The following is a 27,811-nucleotide window of genomic DNA, read 5'->3' as shown; positions in this document are numbered from 1 at the left end:
AAAACGTGGAATTAATACAAGTAAAGAAAAAATTGGGGAAAAAAGATAAAATGTAATAAGTATACAGGGATTGGATAAGTATGTATGTAGGTAGGAGCAAACATGAATGTGTTAGGATACAAACACCTACAATGGAAGTTACATAGAGTTACACACAATATTTTAGACTAGAAAGAAATGGACCAGAAGAGATACATGGAAATTATTATTCAACCACTATTACGACTATTTTTAACGATTATTATTATTTAGTTTAAAAGTGTGGAATTACAATTGTGCATAAACATCTATTTAAGTGCCTAATTATATATTCTTTTTTTATTCCCACTGTTACCTACTTTGTCATGTCCCCCTTTTTAAAATTAGTTTTCTTTTAATATCATCTCAGTGTGAACTTGTGAATGTATAAATATAGATTTATACATATATAAAAAATGGAAAAGGTTTTATATGTTAAAAAGTTCGGGTAATACTTGCGAATACCTTATCCAAATAAAAATAAAATTAACAAATTAAATATAGAAAACCTACAGCACAATACAGGCCCTTTGGCCCCACGATGCTGTGCCAAACACGTACTAACTTTAGAAGTTACCTAGGGTTACCCATAGCCCTCTATTCTTCTAACCTCTATGTACCTATCCAGGAGTTTCTTAGAAGATTCCATTGTTTCTGCCTCCACCACCATCACCAGCAGCCCATTCAACACACTCACCACTTTCTGCATAAAAAAACTTACCACTGACATCTCCTCTGTGCCTACTTCCAAGCACCTTAAAACTGTGCCCTCTCATGTTAGCTATTTCAGCCCTGGGAAAAAGCCTTTGACTATCCACACAATCAATGCCTATCATCTTCTACACCTCTTCTGCATCAGATCACCTCTCATCCTCCGTCGCTATAAAGAGAAAAGACCGAGTTCACTCAACTTATTCTCAGAAGGCATGCTCCCCAATCCAGGCAACATGCTTGTAAATCTCTTCTGTACCCTTTCTATAGTTTCTACATCCATCCTGCAGTGAGATGACCAGAACTGAGGACAGTACTCCCAAGTGGGGTCTAACCAGGGTTCTATGTAGCTGTAACATTACCTCTCGGCTCTTAAACTCAATCCTACGGTTGATGAAGGCCAATGCATTGTATGCCTTCTTAACCACACAGTCAACCTGCGCAGCTGCTTTAAGTGTCCTATGTACTCGTACCCCAAGATCCCTCTGATCCTCCACACTGCCAAGAGTCTTACCATTAGTACCATACTCTGCCATCATACTTGACCTACCAAGATGAACTACCTCACATTTATCTGGGTTGAACTCCATCTGCCACTTCTCAGCCCAATTTTGCATCCTGTCGATGTCCTGCTGTAATCTCTGACGGCCTTCCACACTATCCACAACACCCCCAACCTTTGTGTCATCAGCAAATTTACTAACCCATCCCTCCACTTCCTCATCCAGGTCATTTATAAAAATCACGAAGAGAAGGGATCCCAGAACAGATCCCTGAGGCACACTGGTCACTGACTTCCATGCAGAATATGACCGTCTACAACCACTCTTTGCCTTCTGTAGACAAGCCAATTCTCGATTCACAAAGCAAGGTCCCCTTGGATCCCATGCCTCCTTACTTTCTCAATAAGCCCTGTATGGGGTACCTTATTAAATGCCTTGCTGAAATCCATATACACAACATCTACAACTCTACCTTCAATGTGTTTAGTCACATCCTCAAAAAAATTCAATCAGGCTCGTAAGGCATGACCTGCCCTTGACAAAGACATGTTGATTATTCCTAATCATATTATGCCTCTCCAAATGTTCATAAATCCTGCCTCTCAGGATCCCTCCATCAACTTACAAACCACTGAAGTAAGACTCACTGGTCTATAATTTTCTGGGCTATCTCTACTCCCTTTCTTGTATAAGGTGTTGGAAAAAGAGAGAGAGAGATCTGTATTTTCTGACAATTACCTTTATTGTTCAAATTAACAAATACGTGAATTCATACACTAAATACCTGGTGCGCACACCTGCTAAGTATCCCTGACTCTCCTGGATAGTCAAAGAATAGCAAAGGTATTACCCGGGCGGAGGAATTTACGCTGGCCAGGCGCTCCTTGTTCCTAGTGGTCTCGATTCACTCTCCACGTGCTTCACGCAGGGTTCTTCTCACTTGTATCTGCGATGGTTATTCTTCGAAGTTACCGCCACCGGCACACACAAAGCATCCACTTTTATATCCATTGCTTATCAATTCAAATGTCGCATTCCCGTGTCATTGGCCGCAGGTCATGTGTCTGGCCTTTAACACCTGGTCATTGGCTCTGGTCCAAGCCAGCATCCATCTATTATCCTCTTCCCATCAAGGGACAGTTGCTGACTCCTGGCTCTTTGTTATCAGTCAGCAATGAGCTTGAATTGCCTCAGGCATTCAGAATCCCGTATGTTATAGCCAACCAAAGAACACCTCACAATCAACTCCTTATTTGGAAATGACCTCCAGTCCAGCAAATTGCCTGAAGAGTCTTTGTGCCTTCTTTAAAACACTAATCAGCATGTCAAGCTCACAAAATGGAGAATCGAGTGTCTTCACAAAATGGCAGCCTCCATCCCCCAAGCACAAAGACTGCTTCCACTGTCCTTGATTCATTTGAATTCACTGATTTGAAGATTGTCATTCTTTCTGGTCAACAAAGAGCACAACATCTGCAACCCTCCAATGCTCTGGAACCTCTCCCAAATCCACTGATGATGCGGGGATCAATGCCAAAGCCTCAGCAATCTCCTCCCTTGCCTCCCACAGTAGCCTGGGGTGCATCCCATCCAGTCCTGTGACTTATCCAACTTGATGCTTTCCAAAAGCTCCTGCAGCACATCCACTTTCTTAATGTCTATATGCACAAGCTTTGCAATCCACTCACTGTAAGTCATCCCTACAATTGCCAAGGTCTTTTTTCGTAATGAATACTGAAGCAAAGTATTCATAAAGTACCTCTACTATCTCCTTTGGTTCCGTACACACTTTTGCATTGTCACACTTGATTGGTCCTATTTTCTCATGCCTTATCCTCTAGTTCTTCACAGACTTGTCGAATGCCTTGGGGTTTTCCTTAATCCTGCTCACCAAGGCCTTCTCACAGCCCCTTCTGGTTCTCCTAATTTCATTCTTAAGCTCCTTCTTACTAGCCTTATAATTTTCTAGATCTCCATCATTACCTAGTTTCTTGAACCTTTCGCAAGCTTTTCTTTTCTTCTTGACTAGATTTTCAACCGCCTTTGTACACCATGGTTCCTGTAACCTACCACCTTTTCCGTTTGATTGGAACATACCTATGCAGAATGCCACGCAAATATCCCCTGAACATTTGCCACATTTCTGCCGTACATTTCCCTGTGAACACCTGTTCCCAATTTATGCTTCCTAGTTCCTGCCTGACAGCTTCATATTTCCCCTTAATCCAATTAAACTGTTTCCTAACTCCAATGCTATGGTAAAGGGGATAGAATTGTCACTATCTCCAAAATGCTCTCCCACTGAGAGACCTGACACCTGACCAGATTCGTTTCCCAATACCAGATCCTCTTGTAGTTTATCTACATACAGTGTCAGGAAAGCTTCCTGAACACACCTAATAAACCCCTTGCTCTAGAGAAAAGCCAATCAATATTTAGGAAATTAAAACTCTCCCACCATGACCACCATTATTACACCTTTCCAGAATCAGTCTCCCTATCTGCTCCTCAATATCCCTGTTACTATTGGGTGGTCTATAAAAAAACACCCAGTAGAGTTATTGACTCCTTCCCTGTATCTAACCTCCACCCACAGAGACTCAATAGACAATCCCTCCATGACTTCCTCCCTTTTCTGCAGTTGTGACACTATCTCTGATCAACAATGCCACACCCCCACCTCTTTTGCCTCCCTCCCTGCCCAATCTGAAACATCTAAAGCTTGGCACTCGAAGTCACCATTCTTGCCCCTGAGCCATCCAAGTCTCTGTAATGGCCACATCATCATAGCTCCAAGTATTGATCCATGCTCTAAGCTCATCCACTTTGTTCATGATGCCTCTTGCATTAAAATAGACACATCTCAAACCATTTGTCTGAGTGAATCCCTTCTCTATCACCTGCCTATCCTCCCTCTCACACTGTCTCCAAGCTTTTTCTATGTGAGCCAACCACCCTTCCTCTGTCTCTTCAGTTCAGTTCCCACCCCCCAGCAATTCTAGTTTAAACTTTCCCCAATAGCCTTAGCAAACCTCCCTGCCAGGATATTGGTACCCCTTGGATTCAAGTGCAACCCATCCATTTTGTACAGGTCATGCCTGCCCCAAAAGGGGTTCCAATGATCCAGAAATCTGAATTCCTGCCCCATGCTCCAATCCCTTAGCTATGCATTTATACTCCACTTCACTCTATTCTCTATTCCTATACTCACTGTCGCATGGCACAGGCAGTAATCCCAAGATTACTACTTTTGAGGTCCTGCTTTTCAACTTCTTTCTTAACTCCCTGTAGTTTAGGTAAAAGGAACGATAATGTGGACTATTATTTAAATGGGGAGAAGATTCAAACATCAAAGGTGCAGGAGTCCTTGTGCAAGACTCCCAGAAGGTTAATTCACAGGTTGAGTCTGTGGTAAAGAAGGCAAATGCAATGTTGGCATTTATTGAGGGGAATAGAATATAAAAGCAAGGAGATAACACTGATACTTTTTTAAGACACTAGTCAGGCCACACTTGGAGTAGTAGCAACTATTTTAGGCCCTATAATTTCAGAAAGGATGTGCTGCCATTGGAGAGAGTCCAGCGGAGGTTCACAAGGATGATTTTGGGAATGAAGGGGTTAACATATATGGAGCCTTTGGCACTTTAGGCCTGTAGAAGAACGTGGAGGGATCTCATTGAAATCTACTAAATGTTGAAAGGACTAGATAGGTGGATGTGGAGAGGATGTTTCCTGTGCTGGGGTTATCCAGAACTAGAGGGCACAGCCTCAAAATTGAGAGGCAAACTCTTAGAACGGAGGTAAGGAGGAATATTTTTAGCCAGAGAGCTGTGGAATGCTCTGCCACAGACTGTGGTGCAGTCCAATGCCATGGGTATATTTAAGGCAGGAGTTTCCTGATTGGTCAGAGTTTCAAAGGATATGGTGAGAAGGCAGCTGTATGAGTTTGTTTGGGATCTGGGATCAGCCATGATGGAATCACAGTTCTGTTCCTATGTCTTATTAGTCCACATCCAGTTCAGGTGCAAACCATCCCTTCTGTACAAGTCAGACCTTCCCTGGAGAAGAGCCCAATAATTCAAAAATCTTGTGCCCTCCCTCCTACATCAACTACTTAGCCATGTATTAACCTGTATAATCTTCCTAGTTCTGCCTTCACTAGCAAGTGGCATGGGCAGCAATCCTGAGATCTCAACCCTGGAGGTCCTGCCCTTTAACTTAGTATCTAACTTCCTGAACTCTTACTCATGTCATTGGTCCATGAACCACAACCTCTGGCTATTCACCCTCTCACTTAAGAACCCTGAGGACTCAATCCGAGATATCCCGGGCCCTGGCACCCATGATACAACATACTATCCAGGAATCTCAGTCTCAACACAGAACCTCCTGTTCCTTCCCCAACTAATGAATCCCCCTTTCCCTTCTGAGTGACAGAGGCAGTAGCAGCAACCCGACCACTGTGACTCTCCTCTTTTAGCTCACCCCTGACAGTATCCAAAGGGACATACCTGTTGAGAGGGATGGCCACAGGAGTACTCTGCACTGGCTACTTAATCCCTTTCCCCTTCCTGACTATCATCCTATTTCCTGGACCCTGGGTGTAACTACCTCTCTATAACCCCTTCAACCTCCAGAATGATCCAGAGTTCATCTAGTTTCAGCTCCAACTCTTTAACGCGGTTTGTTCAAAGCTGCAGCTGGCAGTTGTACTCATCAGAGACCCTGGATGTCTCTCTGCCTTCCCACATTTTGCAAGAGGAGCATTTCAATATCCTGCCTGTCACCCCTACTGTCCTAGCTGAGCAGATACAAAGAGGAGATGGAAAAACTTCAGCTTTCCCTTCTCTAAGTGAAGCCTCTCTTCATTGAAGTTTCGACGAGCTAAAGCCTTAAGATCACCACTGTCTGCTCCGACGAAGGCCGCGAGGCTTGCCCCTGCCTGCCTTTAATTTGCTCTTACTAATCAATCTGCCAAAACCTGCTCCTGCCTTTCATTCTCAAGCAGTGGACCTGAGTGAAGTCCCTGCCTCTCCAAACTTCCAATGTCCAGATTGCTCGCTAGTCAAAGCTCTATTGCACTGTGCGACCCACTCCTGCCTTTTATCCTTGGGCAGTGGACCTGACTGAAGTCCCTGCCTCTCCAAACTTCTGATGTCCGGATTGACTGCCGGTTAAAGCTCTATTTGCACCACTAGGTTCAAGAACAGTTACTACCCCACAACCATCAGACTCCTGAACAAAAAAGGATAACTCCACTCACTTGTCAATTCATTAAGATATTCCCACAACCACTGATCTCACTTTAAGGACTCTGTATCTTGTTACCTCATATACTCATTATTGCTATTTATTTATATTTGCATTTGCAGTTTGTTTTCCATAATCTGATTGATCTTTCATTGATCAACCCCACAGGAAAATAAATCCCAGGATTGCGTATGGTGACACATAATAAGTACTTTGATAATATATTTACTTTGAACTTTATTATTGTCACATGAAATAAGGTACAGTGAAAAACTCATCTTGCTTACCATCCATACTGTCCTCCAGGTTCAGGGGCTAACAACCATGACTGATTGTTACAGAAACAGCAATAGAGAATCCTTCCACATCTGAGTGTAAAGGTATTCCTGAGTCTCCACCCGGGACTTACATGAATGATTAGTAGGGAAAACCAAGAGGAAGCTACTGACCCAATGAAGGAAAACCTGAACACCGCCAGAGATGGGGGACCTTCATTGCTGCCCTAAGCACTAGCAGCGTAACAGGCATTTGAGTCTGTATACCATCCATACAGATGGTACATCATTACAACTGTGCAGTGAAGTAGTACAAAGGAAAGCAATTAACAGAATGCAGAATGAAGAGTTACAGGGCAACAATAAGGTGCAAGGTCAAGGGGAGGGGAAGGCGTGGGTGTGGTGGTGAAAATGTGTGTGGCTGAACCTTGGCGTGACTGTATTACAGAACTGGTTTGGAGTATTTAGCCTAGGTTCAATGGTAACATAACGTCATTCTCAGCGTCTGCTACTTCCCTGCCAACAGACCATTCCTACACAGATTACCTGAAAATAAAATATTGACACTATATTCAAATATTGGCTAACCAACTTTCAGTGCAGGTTTTTCTGTAGACCAGGAGTTCCCAAAACTTTTTCTGTCATGGACTAACACAATTATGTAAAGGGTCCATAGACCACAGATTGGGAAGTTAATTTGTAATAAAACTCCTTGTTTGCATTTGATTTAAATACTGCTTTCCAGTTTCGTTAAATATTCATTAGCAGTTCTATGGCATTCTTCAGCAAAAGATTTCAAATGCTTAAAAAGGTCAAAGGAATTGATATCCCATTGTACGTTTCCACATTACCATTTTTCCACCTTGCTGAATCTTCTCTGAAGGCAAAACTCGGCCAGACAGGGAATGCAGTTTTGAATCGAACTGGAAACCCCAAACTGATAGTTCTTTCTGTACATCATCATCCCTGTTTTTGTTTGAAAATTAAAATACAGTTAAAAACCTTAAAGCACAATTTTAATTGTCTAACTTCATTTCCTATATTTGCTTAGTTCTACATTACAGAAATATAAATCAGAGTCATAGAAAAGTACATCACAGAAACCAATCTAGTCTATGCTGAACCATTTAAACTGCCTACTCTCACTGGGACCACAGCCCTCCAAACCCCTACCATCCAAATTTCTCTGAAAACACCCAAATCAATATCACATCCACCACTTGCACTGGCAGCTCGTTCCACATTCTTACCACACACTGAGTGAAGAAGTTCCCTCCCCCCATGTTCCCCTTAAAACTTTTCACCTTTCACCCTTAACCCATGACCTGTGGTTGCAGACCCCACCCAACCTCAGTGGAAAAAGCATGCTTGTGTTTACCCTATCTATACCCCTCATAATCTTGTATACCTCTATCAAATCTCTCAATCTTCTATGTTCTAAGCATTGAAGAATATTCAATCTTTTCTTATAACTCAGGTCCTCCAGACCTGGCAACATCCTTGTAAATTTTCTTTGCACTCTTTCAAGCTTATTTACATCTTACCTATAGGTAGGCACCCAAAACAGCACACAATGCTCCAAATCAGGTCTCACCAACATCTTGTACAACTTCAACATAACATCCCATCTCTTGTGCTCAATATCTTGATTTATGAAGGCCAATGTGCCAAAAGCTTTCTTTACAATCCTATCTACCTGTGACGCCACATTCATTGAATTATATATCTGTATTCCCAGATTCTTTCGTTCTAACAAACTCCTCAGCATCCTACCGTTCACTGAAACAGATAAAATTAGAAGTTTCCGAACATCAAGAATTCTTCACATGATGTCCAAGTACAACGAGCTGTACTTTCATTCCAATCCCAGCACTGGTCAGAACCAGGAAGAGGAAATTGGAAGTCTCAGCAGAACGGCACAAACTTTTTCAATTTTAAACTGAGTCCTCACCCACCAGGCTGAATGACATTGAAGCACAGAAGAAAATTTAAGTAATAAAATTAACCATTTTTCTGAAAATTCCAAAATTATTTACCACAGAATCTAGAAATTTCAAAACTTCTGAAAGACAAGGATACTCTGAACATACTTTTGAATTTGATCCAGGAAACGCCACAATTCCTGCTCTCTCAGTTCTGGTGTTAACCTTGTGTGTGCTGACAGGTCTCTCATAATGTTGAAATCCGAACGCATTTTATCTGTCAAACCTGGAAATTATTAAACAGATTTTTCAGTTTGATCAACAAAAGATAAAAGTCAAAACTTCTACTATTATAGTTCAAGCAGCAAAAGCACAGGATGAAATCAGTTCAACTTTTTTTTACTAGATTCTATTTTGTTAGAAAGCAGATATCATGAGATATGTGTTGTATAGGTTCCTTTGAAACTACGAGTCGTTTTTTCTTTTTTTAATGTTTTTTGCTCAAAAACTTTCAATTTCCAAGTACATTTACATTTCTTCCCCTCAGATATCAGAACACTTCCATCAAAGTATAGACATCACCACCACATCCTATACAAAAGCCTTTATTAGTATAGCAGACAGGTTTACATCTACATCTTGTAGAAAAGGTTGTCATGTTTTAAGAAAACTATTTGTTTTTCAGTGTTCCATGCATGTTAAAAAGTCCAAAGGAATGTATTCCATGAGTAATTTACGCCAACCAGAGAGCCCAGAAGCCTTATCGGATATCCAACAAAGTAAAATGTTCTTCCTTGCACAAAAAGTCAGGATGTTAAAAAGTTTTTTCTGATGTGCATTAATAATACGACTGCTGGGTAAGCCTAAGAGAAAAGACATTGGGTCCAGTTCAAGCTCCATCTTCAGAATCTTTTCCATTTCACCCAAAATATCACTCCAGTATGCCTGAAGTTTGGGACAAGTCCAAGAACAATGGGTGAGAGTTCCAGTATTTCCTTTACATTTAGAACATATTGGAGAAACCCCCATCTTAAATTTCGAGAGATGATCTGGAGTCAGATGGGCTCTATGCAGAATTTTGAGTTGCAATTACAAACTGAAATTTTCTTTGCACTATCACAGATATCTTCCCATGCTTCCCAGCTGCTCAGCCTCTCCACAAGAACATTCCCTCAGGATGCTGTAAAAAGTACTGATGAAGACTTTACCCTTGGAACAAAACACCCTCTTTTCCATGTTAGAACTATAGAAATCAGTTAAGAATGATTTTTTTCCCTGTATATAATCTCCTATCTGAAAGAAACGAAGAAGATCCTTGATGGGTATGTTGAATTTCTGTACTATTTGACTAAAAGACATCATCGTTCCTTCACCAAATAAGTCTCCTAGATGGAAATTACCCTTAGAAATCCAAAGTTTAGGGGACTTCCGGTATGGCACAGATACAGCCAGGGGTCCCAGATGGTCTTATTTTCCCCCTAAATAAGAGACGGTTATTTAATTAGAAAAGTGGGTCTTGTAGCATGAAAGGGGGAAACAAAAGAAAGACAAGAGGAAAACCGCAACAAAACCCGAAGACAAGTGATAAAATACCGATTGACAGTGAGCACTAGCAACCAAGCTGAGCACAAGGATATGGAGAACGTTCATGAGAACATCATGGCCAAAATACAAGCGCCTCATTCCAACAGGACAAAAGAACTGAGTGATACCTTGGGTTTGTCTAAAGAAGGAACTGGTGGATTTCAGAGAAGAAATTAACCAGATGTTGAATGCTACTGTTGGTGATTTAAAAGAAATAACGGGCAGAGTTGAGGAAATGAAGCAAAAGGTGACAGAAATGGAGGAATGGAAGGCCGAGGCCAGGGAGGTTCTTTCCCACACACTGGAACTTCAGGAGATCATTCAAGCTTGACTAACGAACCTGGAAGTGCATTCACGAAGGAATAACATACATATCTATGGAATTTCCGAGGGGGCAGAAGGAGACAACATACAGAAATTTCTGGAAAAATTTATTAAAACAGAGTCTTCCCTTCTTGATGTCGCCCTCGGCATACAATATTGGCATCAATCTTTTGGATCCAAACCACCACAAGGTTCCAACCCAAGGTCTGTGATCATCTACCTTAAGAAGTATAAAATTAAAGAGATGGTGCTTCACTCTGCTTGGAAAAAATGAGAGATTTATTACAACGGGAAAAGAGTATTTCTTGATCAAGGCTACCCAACTGAAATACTTAAGGAAGGCTTACTCTACCATCAGAAAAACACTTAAAGGGGCTCCAGTTCCAGATTCTTTACCCAGCCAAACTTCAAGTGTTTTTTGGCCTTGGACAAGTCATCTACAGTAATGCATTGGAGGTGACGGAAGACCCGAAGACTAGGGGATTTTTCCTGGACTGTCCCGGAATCATGGCCCCCATGGAAGGCACGGCTAAGGCGAAAATGAGGCAGCTTTCCTGGGTGACAGCGGGTGCAAAATCCCGTCAGGACCAAGGAACACGCCTGGAACGCATCCAGGACAAGCTAAAGGAATTTCGACGCAACATAGATACTGCACGAGAGCTCTCAAAAGTATAGTGATAAAATATCCTTCAGCTAGGTTGAAGAATATTTTATCAGAGTATATATGAAGAGTAAGGTTATAGCTAAAAGGAAGAGAGAAAAGCAAGATTTTTTGGCAAGGAACTCACCTTTCAAAGATTGAACATAAGAAGTTACGCAAAATGGGATTTAAAAATTGTTATTACTCTTCTTTTGAGAGGGGAAAAACAAGGGGAGTTGCAATATTAATCTCAAATAAAGTAAATTTCTGGTTTTCCTCACAGATGACAGACAAAGAAGGGCATTATTTACTGGTGAATGGTTTTATTGATCATAAAGAAGTTACTCTACTGAATATTTGCAGACGACCAGGAAATGATAAACAGCTGATTAAGGTTTTTAATATGATAGCTATAGAAACATCTGGTGTGGTGATATGTGGGGAGGACTGGAATATTCAATTACATCCTGCCCTGGACTCCTCAAATGGAACAAAAAAGATAACCCTGGAACCATTACATGTCAAGAAACTGCTCAAAGAAACAGGCATGATAGATATATGGAAAGAGTTACACCCACTTGATAGACGGTTCACTATTTTTTCTCATCCCCACTCTGTGTACTCGAGAATAATTTTTTTTTGTTTAATTCAGAGAGACACAAGATTATAAAATGTGATATAGGAGTAAGAGACATCTCTGACCAAGCAGGGGTTTACTTAACATTACATTTAGACAACAAACCCAAAGATACCTTGTGGAGACTTAATACCAGTCTTTTGAATGATCCTCTATGTTTAAAATACCTAAAGAAAGAGTTTGAAGATATGATACGTAATGATAATGGACCAGTGTCCCCCAGCACTCTGTGGGATGCTGCAAAAGCTGTTATTAGGGGTAAACTCTTTCTTTTCTTTTTACAATATTTTTATTCAGAGGAAAAAACAAGATTTACAGAGTGCAACACATAGATACACCTCAACATAAATTGTGTACATTCATATATTGTAATAAAATTGATCAAAATGTTATAGCATATCACATAAATACCACTCCGTAATCAGAATTTAAAGATAGGTCATACATCATAAAAGAATTTTTTTATATAAAAAAAGTCAACCCCCTACCAACTAACAAAGAAAAAAGTTGATGAATGATAATAATTAGAAAAAAACATATTCCCTTAAGAATGGAAGATAGAAATATACGTAAAAGTCTGTGCACTGTTAAACTTTAAAAATTGGAAAAGTAATTTAGGAAAGGTCCCCAGGTATCATAAAAAGATTGTTTCGAATTTAAGACTGAGCAGCGGATCTTCTCTAAATTTAAATAAGACATAATATCATGTAGCCATTGAAGACGTGTAGGAGGGGTAGACTCCTTCCATTTAAGCAAGATTGCTCTCTTTGCTAAAAGAGAGGTAAAAACTAAAACCTGTAGGTTAGGAGTATTTAAAGTTATATCTTCATTTGTAATAATACCAAACAAGGCAGTAAGGGTAAACTCAAGGTGGTCAGCTCAGAAGAAAAAGGGTAAAGAGAAACAAATCAATTTTTGCAGAGTAAGCACATGGAGTATAATGACAGTAATGTCTTGAATTAAATTTTGGATTCAAAACAAATTCTAAACAATATTTATGAAAGTGAAGTTCAGAAGAGAGCTAAGTTTGTTAAACAAAATTTCTATGAGAATGGTCCCAAATCTATTAAATTACTTGCATGAAGAATACATAAGCAACAAGCTGAGAGATGTATACATAGGGTGAAAGACCCCCAGACTAATAAGATGCTTCATAAATTGGAAGACATTCAAAAATCTTTCGAAACATACTACACGATGTTATACACTCAGCCCAAAGCTGCAGAGTTAGCAGACATATCTAATTTCTCAACGTCCTTAGACTTACCATTGGTAGGAATGGAGCCAAATAAACTAATATCAGAAGAAGAAATAGGTAAAGTTATATCAACATTAAAAACAAATAAAATCTCAGGCTATCCAGAGGAATGGTACAAAACTTTCAGAGAGATAATAATACCAATACTTAAGAAATGTTTTAATTATGTTCTTGGAGGAGGGGGAGATTCGGTTGTCCTGGAATCAAGCAGTAATTTCAGTTTTTCCTAAAAGTGGTAAGGATCAGACTGAATGCAGTTCCTATAGGCCCATATCTGTTCTAAACACAGATTATAGATGTGCATCAATATTAGTAAAAAGATTGGAAAATATAATTCCAGATCTAATTGACACAAATCAAACAGGTTTTGTAAAAAAAAAGGCAAATCCAGGACAATGTGAGCATCTCATTGACCATATGAGCAATAATAACCTGGAATCTGTAGTTATTAGCCTTGATGCTGAAAAGGCCTTTGACTTGGTACGATGGGAATATCTCTACTTGGTACTTCAGCAGTTTGGCTTTAATAGTCAGGTAGTTGGATGTCTGAAATCTTTATTTTCTTCGTCTACAGCCAGAATTAAAACAAATGAGAAATTATCTAAAACAATATTTCTTGAAAGGGGATGTCGACAAGGGTGCCCCCAAAGCCCCCCATGCTTTTCGCTCTTCTAAATCGAGCCATTGGCCCAGGCAATCAGAGAAGACAAGATTATAACAGGTGTACTGATCAGAGATACAGAAGATTTGCTTATATGTGGATGACATTCGTGTGACTCTTACCAATCCCACTGCAGGTCTGCCTAAATTATTATTCCTGCTGAAAGAATTCAGTTCCTACTCTGGCTATAAATTAAATTTACATAAAACCCAAACTTTAAATTTTAATTACGAATTTTAATTAAGAGTTTTTAATTAAGAAAACATTTACAGAATGAGTAAATTCAAATGGAAAGGTAGTATTTATTAAATACCTAGGAGTGCAAATACCTGAAGACTTGTCTACTATCTATGAACATAATTATATTCCCATAACAGCTGATATTAAGGCAGACTTAAATAGATGGTCATTGCTGCCTGTGAATATGTATAATCAAATAGAAGCCATAAAGATGAATGCATTACCTAGATTGCTCTTTCTTTTTCAATCATTGCCTGTTGAAGTACCTTTTAAGCAATTTAATGAATGGAAAAGAATGATTTCAACATTTATTTGGGGAAAACAAAAACCAAGAATTAGATTTCAGACATTACAGCTGCCTGAGGATAAAGGAGGATTTGCTGTGCCTTGCTTTGAAGACTGTTATAGAGCAGCACAGCTGTGCAGTCTGTTCTGTTAGTGTGACCCTAATTGTGAGGCAAAGTGCAAGGATTTAGAACAAAGTCCAATAAATATCCTTCTCCAATCTTTACTGGGGATAAAATACTCCCAAAGAAGCATTTAAATAAACTGACTAAGTGGACAACAGTCCCTCTAAACATCTGGTATAAGGAATTTAAAGACACAAAATTTGAAAGAAATGTAAGAATACTAAGTTGGGTGGCACATAGCACAGAATTCCTTTCAGCACAATTGGATGGTAGATTGACTCATTGGACAAGTAAGGGAATCACCTCATACTGTACAATGTCCTCCATTAAGTGTTTGGAGTCCTTTCAACAACTCACAGAAACATATCACTTAGAGAAACAACACTTCTTTAGATACCTTCAACTAAGGCAATTTCAATAATAATATTGAAACTATTGGAAAGGGTAAGTATGATTAATATATTCATTGATGTGTATAAAAGTAATATTTAAAAGAAACTGATAACCAGGATTTACTCGATTTTACAATTAAATTGGACATTTTATTTGAGCCTGAAATGACTGCTTTACTGTACATTTATTTGGTTTGAAGAATTTTGTTTTATTTCTTCTTATGAGGGCACCTGCAGAATGGACTTTAAAGTTATGGATCTTATGGTCCCCTGAGATTTTGAAGGACAATTATGGACATAAGAGTTTGGTTAACCTTGACACAGCAATGTAACCCATTTGTCGATTCATTTTTTCTATTATAAGATACTGTAGCGATGTGCTACATACAGCGCTGAAATAACGACACGCAGTCGGTAAGTCGTTTCGAGACTAGTTTATTCAAACTTCGCGGTGCTGGTATTTAAATCCCTAGCGTCCACCCTCTCCGGGCGGAAATGACATCGGAGGTGCATTACCAAAGTCTCCCCCCACGCACTGGCTATTTGTGAGCCGGTTCGACTGCGCAGAAAGTGGGTCGCCACAATACAGATTTTACTTCACCTATGATGACTTTGTCAGTCTGTTTGTTTTTAACCTGTTTGTTCTGTTATTGGCAAAACAATAAAAATAAAGTTTAAAAAAAAGAAATCCAAAGTTTAAATCCAGGATCCAGAATGCTAGGCTGAAAATCTGGACTGCCAGTTATTGGATGGAGTAAAGAGTGATATTTTTGCTGCGTTGCCTTCAATTTGTCGCACTGCCCTCCAAGCCCTGATTGTGTTAATTATTATTGGATTGTGACAATATTCCTTAATTAATTTCGTCTTATTGAGGAAAAGGAGGGATCCCTGCAAACCCAGTCAACCACTTAAGGTAAAAAGGAACTTAATTGATATTTTTTGATGTCTGGAAAATCCAGACACCTGGGAAGCTGTAACTTAGACATTTTAACACAGAGTCTTTTTAAACCAGCCATTTATTTTTTTAAGTGTTTGTTGGGTGAAAATGCCTGGAATCATTTGTATTGGGTAGAACAGATGAGGAAGAATGTTCATTTTGAGCAAGGATATTCGGCCAAGCCAAGAAATGGGAAGAGTGCTCTATCGCTCAAGATCCTGTTTGATTTTGTCAAATAACTGTGTAAAGTTAGCTTTGAACAATTGTAGGTGTGATAAATATGTCTAGGTAAACAAAACCTGTCTGTGACCATTTAAAGGGGAAAACACCCTGAGTGTCAGGTACCCGCTATAGATTTCCCAGAGGCATAGCCTCTGATTTAGTAAAGTTGATTTTATAACCTGAAAAGGCACTAAATGAATTGATGAAAACACAAAATGCTGGCAGAACTCAGCAGGCTAGATAGCATCTATGGGAGGAGGTAGTGATGGCATTTTGGGCCGAAACCCTTCATCACCCTCCTGATTTTGTGTTTTTATTTATTTCCAGCATCTGCAGATTCACTCGTATTGTAAATGAATTGATGCATTGTATAAGGTGATGCACTGACATAGCAGGGTTTGACAAGAAAATTAGATAATCCACATACAATGTAATTTTGTGACTTTAGTCCTAAGTCTGGAGCAGATACTTTGGAGTCTCGCCGAATAGCTTCTGCCAATGGCTCGATCATTATCCAGAATGCTAGGTAATGGTGATAAAGTAATGGTGAAAAGTAATGGTGATAAAGGGCAGCCCTGCCGGCTGCCCCTCAGAATACTAAAATTATCCGACCTAATACCACTAGCAAGAATCGCAGCCAAGAGGGTCATTGTAAAGAACCTTCATCCACTTAATAAAAGTATTGCCCAAACCAAATCATTCTAAAGTGAAAAAAAAAGTACAGTCATTTGACACAATCAAAGGGCTTTTCTGCATCTAAGGAAACCACCAAGCCGTCCACTGCCTGTTGCTGACATGCCTGAATCACATTAAGTAACCTTCTGATACTGTTAGATTATCTACGGCCTTTTACAAAACCCGTTTGATCCTCTTTTATGATAAAAGGTAACACAGTTTCTAATTGTAATGCTAAGGTTTTAGATAAGATTTTAAAAGTCAACACTTAACAATGAAATAGGCCTATAGGAGGCACAGTCTTCAGGGCTCTTTCCTTTTTCAAGAATTAGGAAGATATTAGCTTCACTTAAGGATGATGGGAGGAGACCACAGTTAAATGCATGATTGAACATGTTTAGCATAGGCTCCGATAATAACCCTGTGAACTCTTTATAGAATTCACTAGTGAGTCCATCAGGACCAGGGACCTTCCCACTTTGGATCTGTCTCACAGCTTCCTGTATCTCATGTATAGATAATGGAGCATTGAGGAGGGATTCTTGTTCAGAAGAAATGCCTGGGAGATCTAAATTCCTGAAAAAGAACTCCATCTTAGATTGTCCATCACCACTACATTGCTCAAATTGATACAATTTAGAATAAAAATTCTTAAACACACCATTAATCATTTAAAAATTACCAGTGAGGGCTCCTGTCCCATCCCTAATTGAAGCAATAGTCTGAGAGGCATTTTTCTTTCTAGCTAAATACCTACCTGGTTTTTCACCATGTTCAAACAATCTTTGTTTAACAAACGTCAATTTTCTTTTGGCTGCTTGTGTAAATAAAGAGCTTAGTGTATAGCATAGGGCTGTGATCTTCTGTAACTTGGCTACATAAGGCTTATTAATATAATCCTTTTCAGCTGCCGCAAGCCTTGCTTCCACTAGGCGCTGCTGTGTCGCAGCTTATCATTTCTTACCAGCAGAGTAACAGATAATTAATCCCCTTGCATAGGCTTTCCCAAAGCATCGATGATTTGGAACTGATAGATAGGAAAGTTCTGAATTCCGAAGTAGACTATAAACTTATTACCTTTTAGAATAAAATGTTTCAGCCTCCAATGTTTAGTTTGTGCTGAATTATTTTTGGGCTTAATATTTAAATATACTGCTACATGGTCAGAAATAGTGATATTTCCAATTGTGCAGGATACAGATAAGTTTAGGAGCATTTTGGGGTTTAGAAAAAGGTCAATTCTGGTGTAACACTTGTGTGGATTAGAAAAAAACATATGAAGTCTTTGTCTGAGGGATGTAACACCCTCCAGACATCCTAATTCTCCACATAAGCCCATGGTTTGTTTAGACTGTGAGGAGAGCAGTGGGAGACCACTAGGCACTCTATCCATCAATGGATCCATGAGACAATTAAAATCCCCACCTACAATAATGCTTTCTATTGAAAAGCTTGTAAGTTTGGAAAAAGCATCTATTAGGAATTTGAAAGGATGAGCTGGAGGGCAGTAAACATTAAGAATACAGCTGGCCCTCCTTATCCGTGAGGGATTGGTTCCGGGACCCCTCGCATATACCAAAAAACACGAATGTTCAAATCCCTTATTCAACCTGTCTCAATGCAGTGGACCTTAGGACCCAACAGAATCCCAGATATTATTTAACCTGTCTGAGTCCGGTGGACATTAGGACCCGGCGGCAGAGATCTGAATCCACACTGTTTTTGTTCATGAAAATAATCATGATCACGATTGAAAATAAAGTGGAAATAATAAAGCGATCGAAAAGAGGTGAAACGCCATCAGTCATTGGAAAAGCGTTAGGCTGGAGGTTCCGGTGACGTCATCGTCGAGAATGGCAGCTTAAGTCACTAGCTCCTCCAGAAAAACGTGTATTAAGCCCCGTTACCCCATCAAATATAATAGTTTTCGAAAAATATTTGAACTGAAAAGAGGGGCAAGAATGGGGGAAAGAAATGGAAATAAAAAAAGCGACACTGAGGAGCCTGCGTCCGAGAGGAGTGCAGCGAGCGGCTCTCCTACCCAACCACGTGCTAGCGAGGTGGCTGCCGGGCCTCATTCAGGTGAAGCGGTGAATATCTTCCAAATCCTGAAAGAAATAATGGAGGTCCAGAAAGATATAAAGCAGCAGCTCCATAATATTAAGTCAGAGCTCGCCAGCATCAATCAAAAAATAGCAGTGGCAGAGACTCGAATTGAGAAAGTGGAAGATCGCGTTCAAAACTTGGAACGGATACCGAGTAAGATGATAAAAATATTAAATCACCAAGAAGGTAAACTGCTTGACCTGGAGGGAAGATCACGGTGGAAAAATATCAGAATCTACAACGTTCCTGAAGGAGCAGAGTTATGATGGGGTTTGTCAGAAAGTTACTGCAGGACGCGCTGGATCTTCCCTCAGCTTTGGAGCTGGAAGTCGAAAGAGCCCACCGCGCGTTAGTCCCAAAACCTACCCAGGATAGAAAGCCACGCTCAATAATAATAAAATTCCTTCGGTACAGCACCAAGGCGGAGATTCTATGAAGGGCCTGGAGTAAGAAGAAAGTGTTTATAGAGGATAAATTAATATATTTCGACCAAGATTACCCCCCCCCCCCCGCGGTCCTCCAGAAACGCAAAGAATACTCCGAAGTAAAGCAAGTACTAAAGCAAAACAAGATTAGATTTCAAACTCCTTACCCTGCTAAACTTTGAGTGTTTTATGACAACGGGATGTGGTTGTACCAGACAGTGGAAGAGGCGATTACAGACATGAAGGTTAGAGGTTTGCCCGTCAGCATGACCAAAACGAGGGAAAGCCTGACTGAGGAATTATCCCGCTCCGCTTGGAAAAAAGTGTGAGAATCGAGAAGGCAGGAGACGGAAGGAGGCCGAGAGAAATATATCAGGAAGAGACCGGGAGTTTCCCAAAGACAGTCCTCATCCCCTTCAGAAGAGCCATAATGTTTGGCTAACTTTAAAAATGTTGAGAAGCTAAATGGAAGCAAAAGTACACGGTGATATACCTATCTTGAGAAATACTTATTATAATGAGGATTTTATATTACTTAGCTGTTATTCTTTATTCGCTCACTTACTCCCTTTTCCCCACCAAAATGAGAATCTATATATATATGTAATGTGTGTATCAACTCACAAGTAGGAGGGGTTATCCCCCACAGCCAGACATTTCCTCTAGCTCAACGCAGGGTCATCTACTAGAGACCTCAGCCTTGGAATCACACGTTTGTTGCCATTTTTGTTATTATTTGCGTTTCTTCGTTCTTATTTGTTCAGGGAGTAGAGTAAGTTTTATTCTAATCTCAATGATACATTGACAGATAAATACAGATGGCTAAGGACAAGGTAAAATTCATTTCTTTTAATGTCAATGGGCTATTAAATCCTATCAAACGTAAGAAAATTTTATCCAATTTGGAACAATTCATACTGGGAAAAATGGTTTAACTACATAATGCCTCATAGGCCTGATTTTATTCTCACAAATCAATGAACCTGTTGTTAAAAAAAAATCACTCCCCACTTGTACATAGTTCTTTCCTTTTGCTTGTTTTTTCTTTCCACTCTTTTCTATAAGTGTGTACCTCAGATAAATACTTTGTGGAGATTTGTGATATGTATGATTATATGATATATATGTACAATGTCTGAAATACATCTTATGGAAATGTTTGGTTGATGATGAACTTCAATAAAAAAATTACAAAAAAAGTAAATGCGTTAGACTACGTCAGTCAACGATCAGAACAATTTTGAAGGATAAAGTGAGAAAGGCCCTGCCCTGATGAAAGCTGCAAGTATTATTAAGCAATGTAGTGGTTTAATTATTGGGTTTTGGGTTTTTGATCCTCCACATCAAGCCGGCTGGATGGAGAGCACACTCAAAAGCAGTGTCACTGGCTCGCACTCGGGAACTTCCGTTCCTGAGCCCGGCGCTGAAACATACGTTCTTAAGTTTTTTATATGCATAGAAAGGTAAAATATACACTATATAATAGGACAAATGTTTGACTAACTGACACTAAATAATACCGGATGTACCTGTTCTGACTTACTTAGTAAGTGAACTTCGGGCTTTTTTTGATCCCGATCCACAATAACCCACACACATCCTCCTGTATACTTTAAATCATCTCTAGATTACTTATAATACCTAATACAATGTAAATGCTATGTAAAATAGCTGTTATACTGCATTGTTTTGGGAATAATGACAAGAAAAAGAAGTCTGTACATGCTCAAACAAGCGCTAGAAGAGCACTTCCGGGTTTTCTCGATTCGCAGTTGGTTGAATTCGTAGATGCAGAACTCGTGGATAAGGAGGGCCGACTGTACCTTATTCCTCTACATATATTGAAGCCTTAACAATTACAAATCTCCCATACTTACCCTTAATGCAATCTAATAACTTAAAAGGTAAGTTCTTCCTAATTAAAATGTCCACCCCCCCCCCCCACTCCTGGTATTAAAGCATGAGAAATAGACTTGATCAAATCCACTCTGTTGCAGTGTTCTTTATCATTTAAATGTGTCTCCTGCAATAAGGCTATGTCCACCCTCTCCGTTTTCAGGTTTAGTAGAATTTTCATTCTCTTGATTGATGAATGACTCCCCTTAATGTTCCAAGTGCATAATTTTAATATTTCTGACCATAACCCTTCATAACAATCATTTGACTCCGGAGGTGAAGAAACCCGACTTAAGATCAGCTGAGCAGCAATAAGTGAACAAAAAAAAACACAGATAAAAACCAAAGCACCAACAGCGCTGAACAAAAAGGACTTACCCCACACTTAAAGAGGATATCTGAACCTTCTAGCACCCCATATTCTGCCCCACTACCAATATGGCATTTAACATAGTCAAAAATGAAAACAGAGCATAATTTATCAATCCACCGATTTGTTACCATCATGTTTAAACTCCTTCAGGCTGGAGAGTCACCGCCAACTTAAACAAATAATGAAACTGTATTAATCAAAACAGATATGTTACCCATCCTATATCTTGCCATTGAGTAATGAAAAGGTGAAATAAAGCAACCATCAAGCATGTTATTGACCATGACCAGGGCTACACAATATATACATTCTTTAGCCCAACGTGTCCACAAAGGTTTTAGCTTCGTCAGGAGAATCAAATATCTTGGTGGTCCCGTTGTAGGTGATTCTCAGCACCACTGGGTATAGCATAAAGTGCTGGATTCCAGATTCTCTCAACAGCTTCTTCACCTGGTCGAATCCTTTGCACTTTTGAACAACAGCCACCAAGAAATCTTGAAAAAACATAAGCCTGGATTCCTCATATATTAAAGCCTGGGTATCAGTCCCGCAGCGTCTCGAAGCTTCCATCACTCTTTGCTTATCACCAAAATTATGGAACCGTACAGGGACAGGTTGAGGGTATTCGTCTGAGCCCGGCTTTGGAGCCAATGTACGGTGAGCTCTTTCTACTTTAATGCGTCCAGCCTTGGTTTCCAAATCAAGGAAATGAGGCAGCCAGCCCTCAAAAAACTTCACTGGCTGACTGCCTTCTGTACCTTCAGGTAGACTGATGATCCGTATGTTCCTCCTCCTGCCTCTGTTCTCAAGATCGTCGATATGGTCAGACAGGCTTTGAACTTGCTCTTCTAGCGCCTGGATGCGGCTTTGGGCCTGATCAGCTACAGTCTCTACCGCGGAGAATTGGCCCTTGGCCTTGGTCGTTCTTGTATCAAGATTTTTAAGCTCCAATGTGTGGTTTTGGAGAGAGTGGAGCCAGCTTCTCATCCATCATTTTGGATATGCTCTCCATAACTTCCTGAATTACTTGACAAAAAACAGGGTTAACACTCCCCAGCCACTGGCAAGCGCTCTGTGGTCGTCTTTTTAGTACTTTTCGGTGCATGGTGTTGGAACAGCTCAAAACATACTCAATGTTCACGTTATTAAATCTGACACTTGGGCACTTAAAAAAGTTGAAACGGATAGGTTTATATGCAAAATTATCAGTATTGTGGTGCTGAGCTCAGCAAAGCAGACTTTTCACTGTGTCACCATCTTGAAATCCCAACTGAAACCTAGTTTCAGGTGAATGACAAATAATCCATTACATTCTCATAGTTCAAAAGTTCAAAGTATGTATAAATTTATTATCATCAATGTATGTATAAATTATATAACCTTGAGATTTGTCTGCTTACAGTCAGTCACAAAACAAGAAATGTAGAGCTCATATGACTAAGGATAAGCCATCTCGTTTTTATTCAGATACATCTCCCTACTGTGACAGATGTAATAATGGAGAAGTGTCATTAATTCTATGTTTTTGACTTGTCCGAATCTTGAAAAATATTGGAAGGAAGTTTTTCAAATTTTTTCTTTACTTTTTAAAGTCAGTTTTAAGTCTAACCCTGACAGCCTTATTCGGTGTTGTTGCAGGACAAGATATTAAGCTGAAGGCACCTGACCTATATATTTTGGCCTTTCGCTCTCTTATAGCTAGGAGCTGGGGTCACCAACCTTTTTTGTACCGTGAACCCGTTTAATATTGACAATATTCTTGCGGACTGGCCAACAGGGTGGGGGGGGGTGGTGTTAATTGCAACCAGAATACAGGTGATAAGTCAACTATAAGTCACTTATAGGTGGCTAATACACTCAATTTCATTTCTAAAAGGGTTTATCTAAAAAATTTAATATTAAACACAGTGCATATCTTCCTCACATGAATATAGTGATCAGTCAATTATAAGTCACTTATAAGCATAACATTTTAAGTAACATTTGGATATTAAACACACAGCGCATACTTTCCTCGAATGAACATATAAAATCATTGCAACACACCAATATCACTGAATCAGTGGGAGCCTGCAACAACAGTCCCATCAAAGGGTGATGGGAGACAGCTATATTCGAAGGAGGTTCCTTATGTCCAGGCTATTCCGCAACTTAGTTTTCATGGCTCTCAGCACTTGCTTCTGTCCCACTTGCTCACGTTTTTTCCGCTCACAAAACTCAGCGGGTTTGTCTTTAAGTGCGGGGTGCTTGGACTCAAGGTGCCAAAGCAGTTTTGAGGGCTTAATTGCCTCATTAGATAGCCTCCGGGCCCCAACTCCAGCTTCCGCCCGCCAGATGCCTTGGCCAGATGTGGCTGATTATGGGTGGGGTGAGAGGACAAAGTAAGGGCCTGAGGTCCCCGTGTCAGGGCCACGGCGGTCACAGTCCGGAGAGAGCGAGCGAGCAAGGAGGAGTGCAACAGGGCACGTGCCCGCCCCCCCCCACCCCTGTAGGTAGGTAGGAAGGATCGGCTGACAAAAGTTTGGCTTGAAGGATGACTTTCAGTCGATCGCAGCGAAGTAGCTGTTCTGCTACTTATGAAACCCCGAACCCGAATTAGGTTATCTGCGAATATTTTAGCACCGGGTTCCCCACAAACCGGTTTTAGAGGCAGTGCCCATCTGTCTGTGCTCCAGGCCAGTACCAACAGCACGTCTCGCCGGCCAGTTACCCGAGGCCAACCAGTGAGCCCTGGTGCTAGGGTATCACTCCATTTAGGTGACTGATGACCTCGCGTGCGTTCAACAGTGGGCATGACTGGGAATACCGTTTCATATCGCCAAATCATATCATTTCCTCGTGGCCAAGTAGCACATGCTTTGTGGCCTGGTACTGGTCCACGGCCCAGTGGTTGGGGACTACTGGCTAGGATGACACTTTTGTTTAAATGGGAAGATATTTTTCCTCCTACTCATGCTCAATGGTTATGTGATATTATGTCATGCTTAGATTTAGAGAAGATTCGTTGTTCAATTTCTGAATCTCGTCAAGACTTTCAAACATCGTGGGGACCTTTTCTGAATTATTTTCAAAACCTTCAATTTGTTGTTTAAACTCAGATGTTGGCTATTATTAATTTTTATTATATGAGAAGGTATTTTACCTTCTTTTCTCCTTAATGAACAGCTTCGGTCTTGGTAGGGGTTAGACTCTTTTTTGCAATAAATTAGTATAGTTCAATGTAACTATTGATTAACTTATATGAATACAGGGTAATGAGATTGTTATGATGAACAGATATAATGTAATTGGTAGTTATTTAAAAATCTTTTTTGACCTTTTATATACACTTTCTTGTACTCTGCATTCTTCTACGTAGAAACTATATAGAAACTAATAAAAATATTGGAAAGAGAGAGAAAACAAGAAATATGAAAGAACCCAATTAAAGAAAGACACAGAGAAAGAGAGGGGAAAAAAGCACAGAGAAAGAGAGGGGAAAAAAATACAAATCAGCCAAACACTACAGGTGAGCAACAGCATTCCAAACCAAATTGAGACCTAAATCCCCAGAGCAGCCCTAGTCGGCCCAAAGCCTCAGACTCAATTTATCATATAAGTGGGGCAAATTGCCACAAAGCATGTTGCAGCCTCAAAGCCTCAATGCCCTGAGAATAGAATAGAACATCGTGGGAGAGCAAGTAAAATCAGCACGACCCTCTCCTCTGGTCCTGACACTCTGCCTTTCCAATCTGGGCTGGCATTTAAATCATCCAAATATCAGGTTGTGGCGCAGCAATATGCTTTGGGCCTAGATCACACCACCCAGCCTGAAGCCATTCTTAACCTCTCCCAATCAGTTCAGCACTTAAAGCGATTTAACTTTGCACCCGGTTTAGGTTGACGAGCACCAAAACTTCTCCACTTTGGCTCCTCTTCAAATCACTCACTCCGAATCCATCATATGAGACTGGCCTTGCACACATTGCTCTATGACATTGCAATGCACCAGCACGGCTCATCCTCAAATCAGCTTTGCGTCCACTCACCTCTTCGTTGTTTACAGTGATAGTTCATCACAACTTAAATCATAAAAATAGTTCCCTTTCTTATAATATGGGTGGTTTGTATCTTCTGTTCAATTTTTTTCTGTTGGAGTTGTCGTCTTGAAACATGGGGGTAATTTTAGTGTTAGATTGCTTGCTTGCCTCTTTCTGGCTTTTTTCCTGGGGTTTTGAGGGTGGAGGGAGGGGGATTTTTCTTTTTTCTTTTCCTTTTGCTTGCTTTTTGCTTAGTTTCACTTCATGGGCTTATATGAAACTACAAAAATGGTTGTAGTGCCGTGACTTCTGGTTTCTCCTTGAACTTACTTCCTTCTTCCGGATTCATGAGTTTATCTTTTTTTTCAACCTTATATATTAATTGTAATAAATATTGTCAATATGGATAGGGTTATTAATTTTGTTTCTTGGAATACTAATGGTTTAAATCATCTGATTAAACGGAAAAAATATTCAAAGTATTCCATAGAATGAATGCTAATGTTATTTTTGTACAAGAGACTCATGTAAAGAAGGTGGATAGTCAACGCTTTTTTAGGTTTTGGAAAGGTCAACAATATCACGCGAATTCTCAAGCCAAAGTAAGAGGCGTTTCCATTTTTATAGATTCTTCAACCTCTTTTATACATCATGAAACAATCTCAGACCCACAAGGTAGATTTTTGCTTATCACTGGTCTACTTTTTAATCAAAAAGTTGTTCTCGTCAATGTTTATACTCCAAATATTAATTGTCCGGAATTTTTTAAGTGTCTATTTACATCCTTTCCCAATTTGAATCAGTACAGACTGATAATGGGTGGGGACTTTAACTGTTGTTTAAACCCTTCGATGGATAGATCCAAGCCCACCCAAGTTCTTCCGAATAAATCGGCATCTCTTATCACTCTTTTATGACTGATACAGCAATTTTTGAAATTTGGTGTTTTCTACACCCCAATGACAAAGAGTTTTCATACTTTTCTCATGCTTATCACAATTACTCAAGAATTGATTACTTCTTCATTGATCACCATTTGCTTACAGATGTTATCGATTGTAAATATGACTCTATTACCATTTCTGATCATGCACCTTTGAAGTTATCTATTAAGATAATGGACTCATTTACTAATGTTAAATCTTGGATGTTTAACTCGATTTTATTGCAGGACTCAGACTTTGTCAATTTTATCAAACAACAAATTGATTTGTTTTTCTCAACAAATTCTACAGCAGAGATCTCTAGTGGAATTTTATGGGACACTTTTAAAGCCTTTATTCGTGGGCAGGTTATTTCATACTCTGCTGGAGTTAGGAAACGAACTAATTCTAAAATATTAACATTGGTTGATAAAATCAAAGCAATTGATAAGATTTACTCAGTGACTCCTAGCAAAGAACTCTATAAAGAAAGAGTGGAACTCCAAATGGAACATAATTTGTTATTATCCTCTTCGATTGAAAATCAGTTATTTAAATCTAGAACTCAGTTTTATGTGTATGGAGATAAGTCTGGTAAATTATTGGCTAATCAATTGAAAACTGCTTCGGCTAAACGACAGATTACTAGGATTTGTAAACAAGATAGTACTCTAACGATCGACCATAAAGAGATAAATAAAGCCTTTCAAGATTTTTATAATTCCTTATATCAATCAGAATTTGCGGAGGATTCTTCTATAATAAATGAATTTTTAAGGAAATTGAATATTCCAAAATTAACAGTAGAGGATAATATATTTTTAGATACACCTATCACGGAATTTGAAATAAAAAAGGCTATTTTTTCAATGAATTCCGGTAAAGCTTCTGGTCCAGATGGTTATTCTGCAGAATTTTTAAAATCTTTTTCCTCTATACTTTCTCCTTGGCTTTGTAAAATTTTTAAAGATGCATTAATTATAGGCAAATTGCCACAATTTTTTTTATGAAGCTTCTATTTCTTTAATTCTTAAAAAAGATAAAGACCCTATTGAGTGTGCATCCTATCAGCCTATATCCTTGCTGAACACGGATTTTAAGATTTTTAGTAAAATGTTGGCTACTAGATTAGAAAATATATTACCTCAAATCATTTCTGAAGATCAGATTGGATTTATTAAAAATTGCTATTCATCTTTTAACATGAGAAAATTAATAAATATTATTTATACTTCCTCACCCAAAATACCAGAATGTGTCATTTCTCTAGATGCTGAAAAAGCATTTGATAGAGTTGAATGGCCATATTTATTTAATACAATGCAGCATTTTAATTTCAGTTCAAAATTTATATCATGGATTTAATTAATATACCATAAACCCTTGGCTTCGGTTTTTACCAACCAATAA

General features: G+C 39.4%; 1 protein-coding gene across 1 annotated transcript in view; it reads right to left on the bottom strand.

Moving 5' to 3' along the window:
* Window positions 1–27,811, bottom strand: part of piwil1 (piwi-like RNA-mediated gene silencing 1) — a 121,957-nt gene that overhangs the window by 44,440 nt on the left and 49,706 nt on the right. The window contains exons 11-12 of the mRNA XM_059943814.1: window positions 8,848–8,965; window positions 7,609–7,723 (exon numbers count right to left, since the gene is read on the bottom strand). Coding sequence (XP_059799797.1) covers window positions 7,609–7,723; window positions 8,848–8,965 — 233 coding nt within the window. The remainder of the gene's footprint in view (window positions 1–7,608; window positions 7,724–8,847; window positions 8,966–27,811) is intronic.

The sequence above is a fragment of the Hypanus sabinus genome, chromosome 18 (genome assembly GCF_030144855.1).
Source record: "Hypanus sabinus isolate sHypSab1 chromosome 18, sHypSab1.hap1, whole genome shotgun sequence".
Lineage (NCBI taxonomy): Eukaryota > Metazoa > Chordata > Chondrichthyes > Myliobatiformes > Dasyatidae > Hypanus > Hypanus sabinus.
Note: the sequence above shows the minus strand (reverse complement) of the source record. Positions and strands in the feature narration are given on the sequence as shown.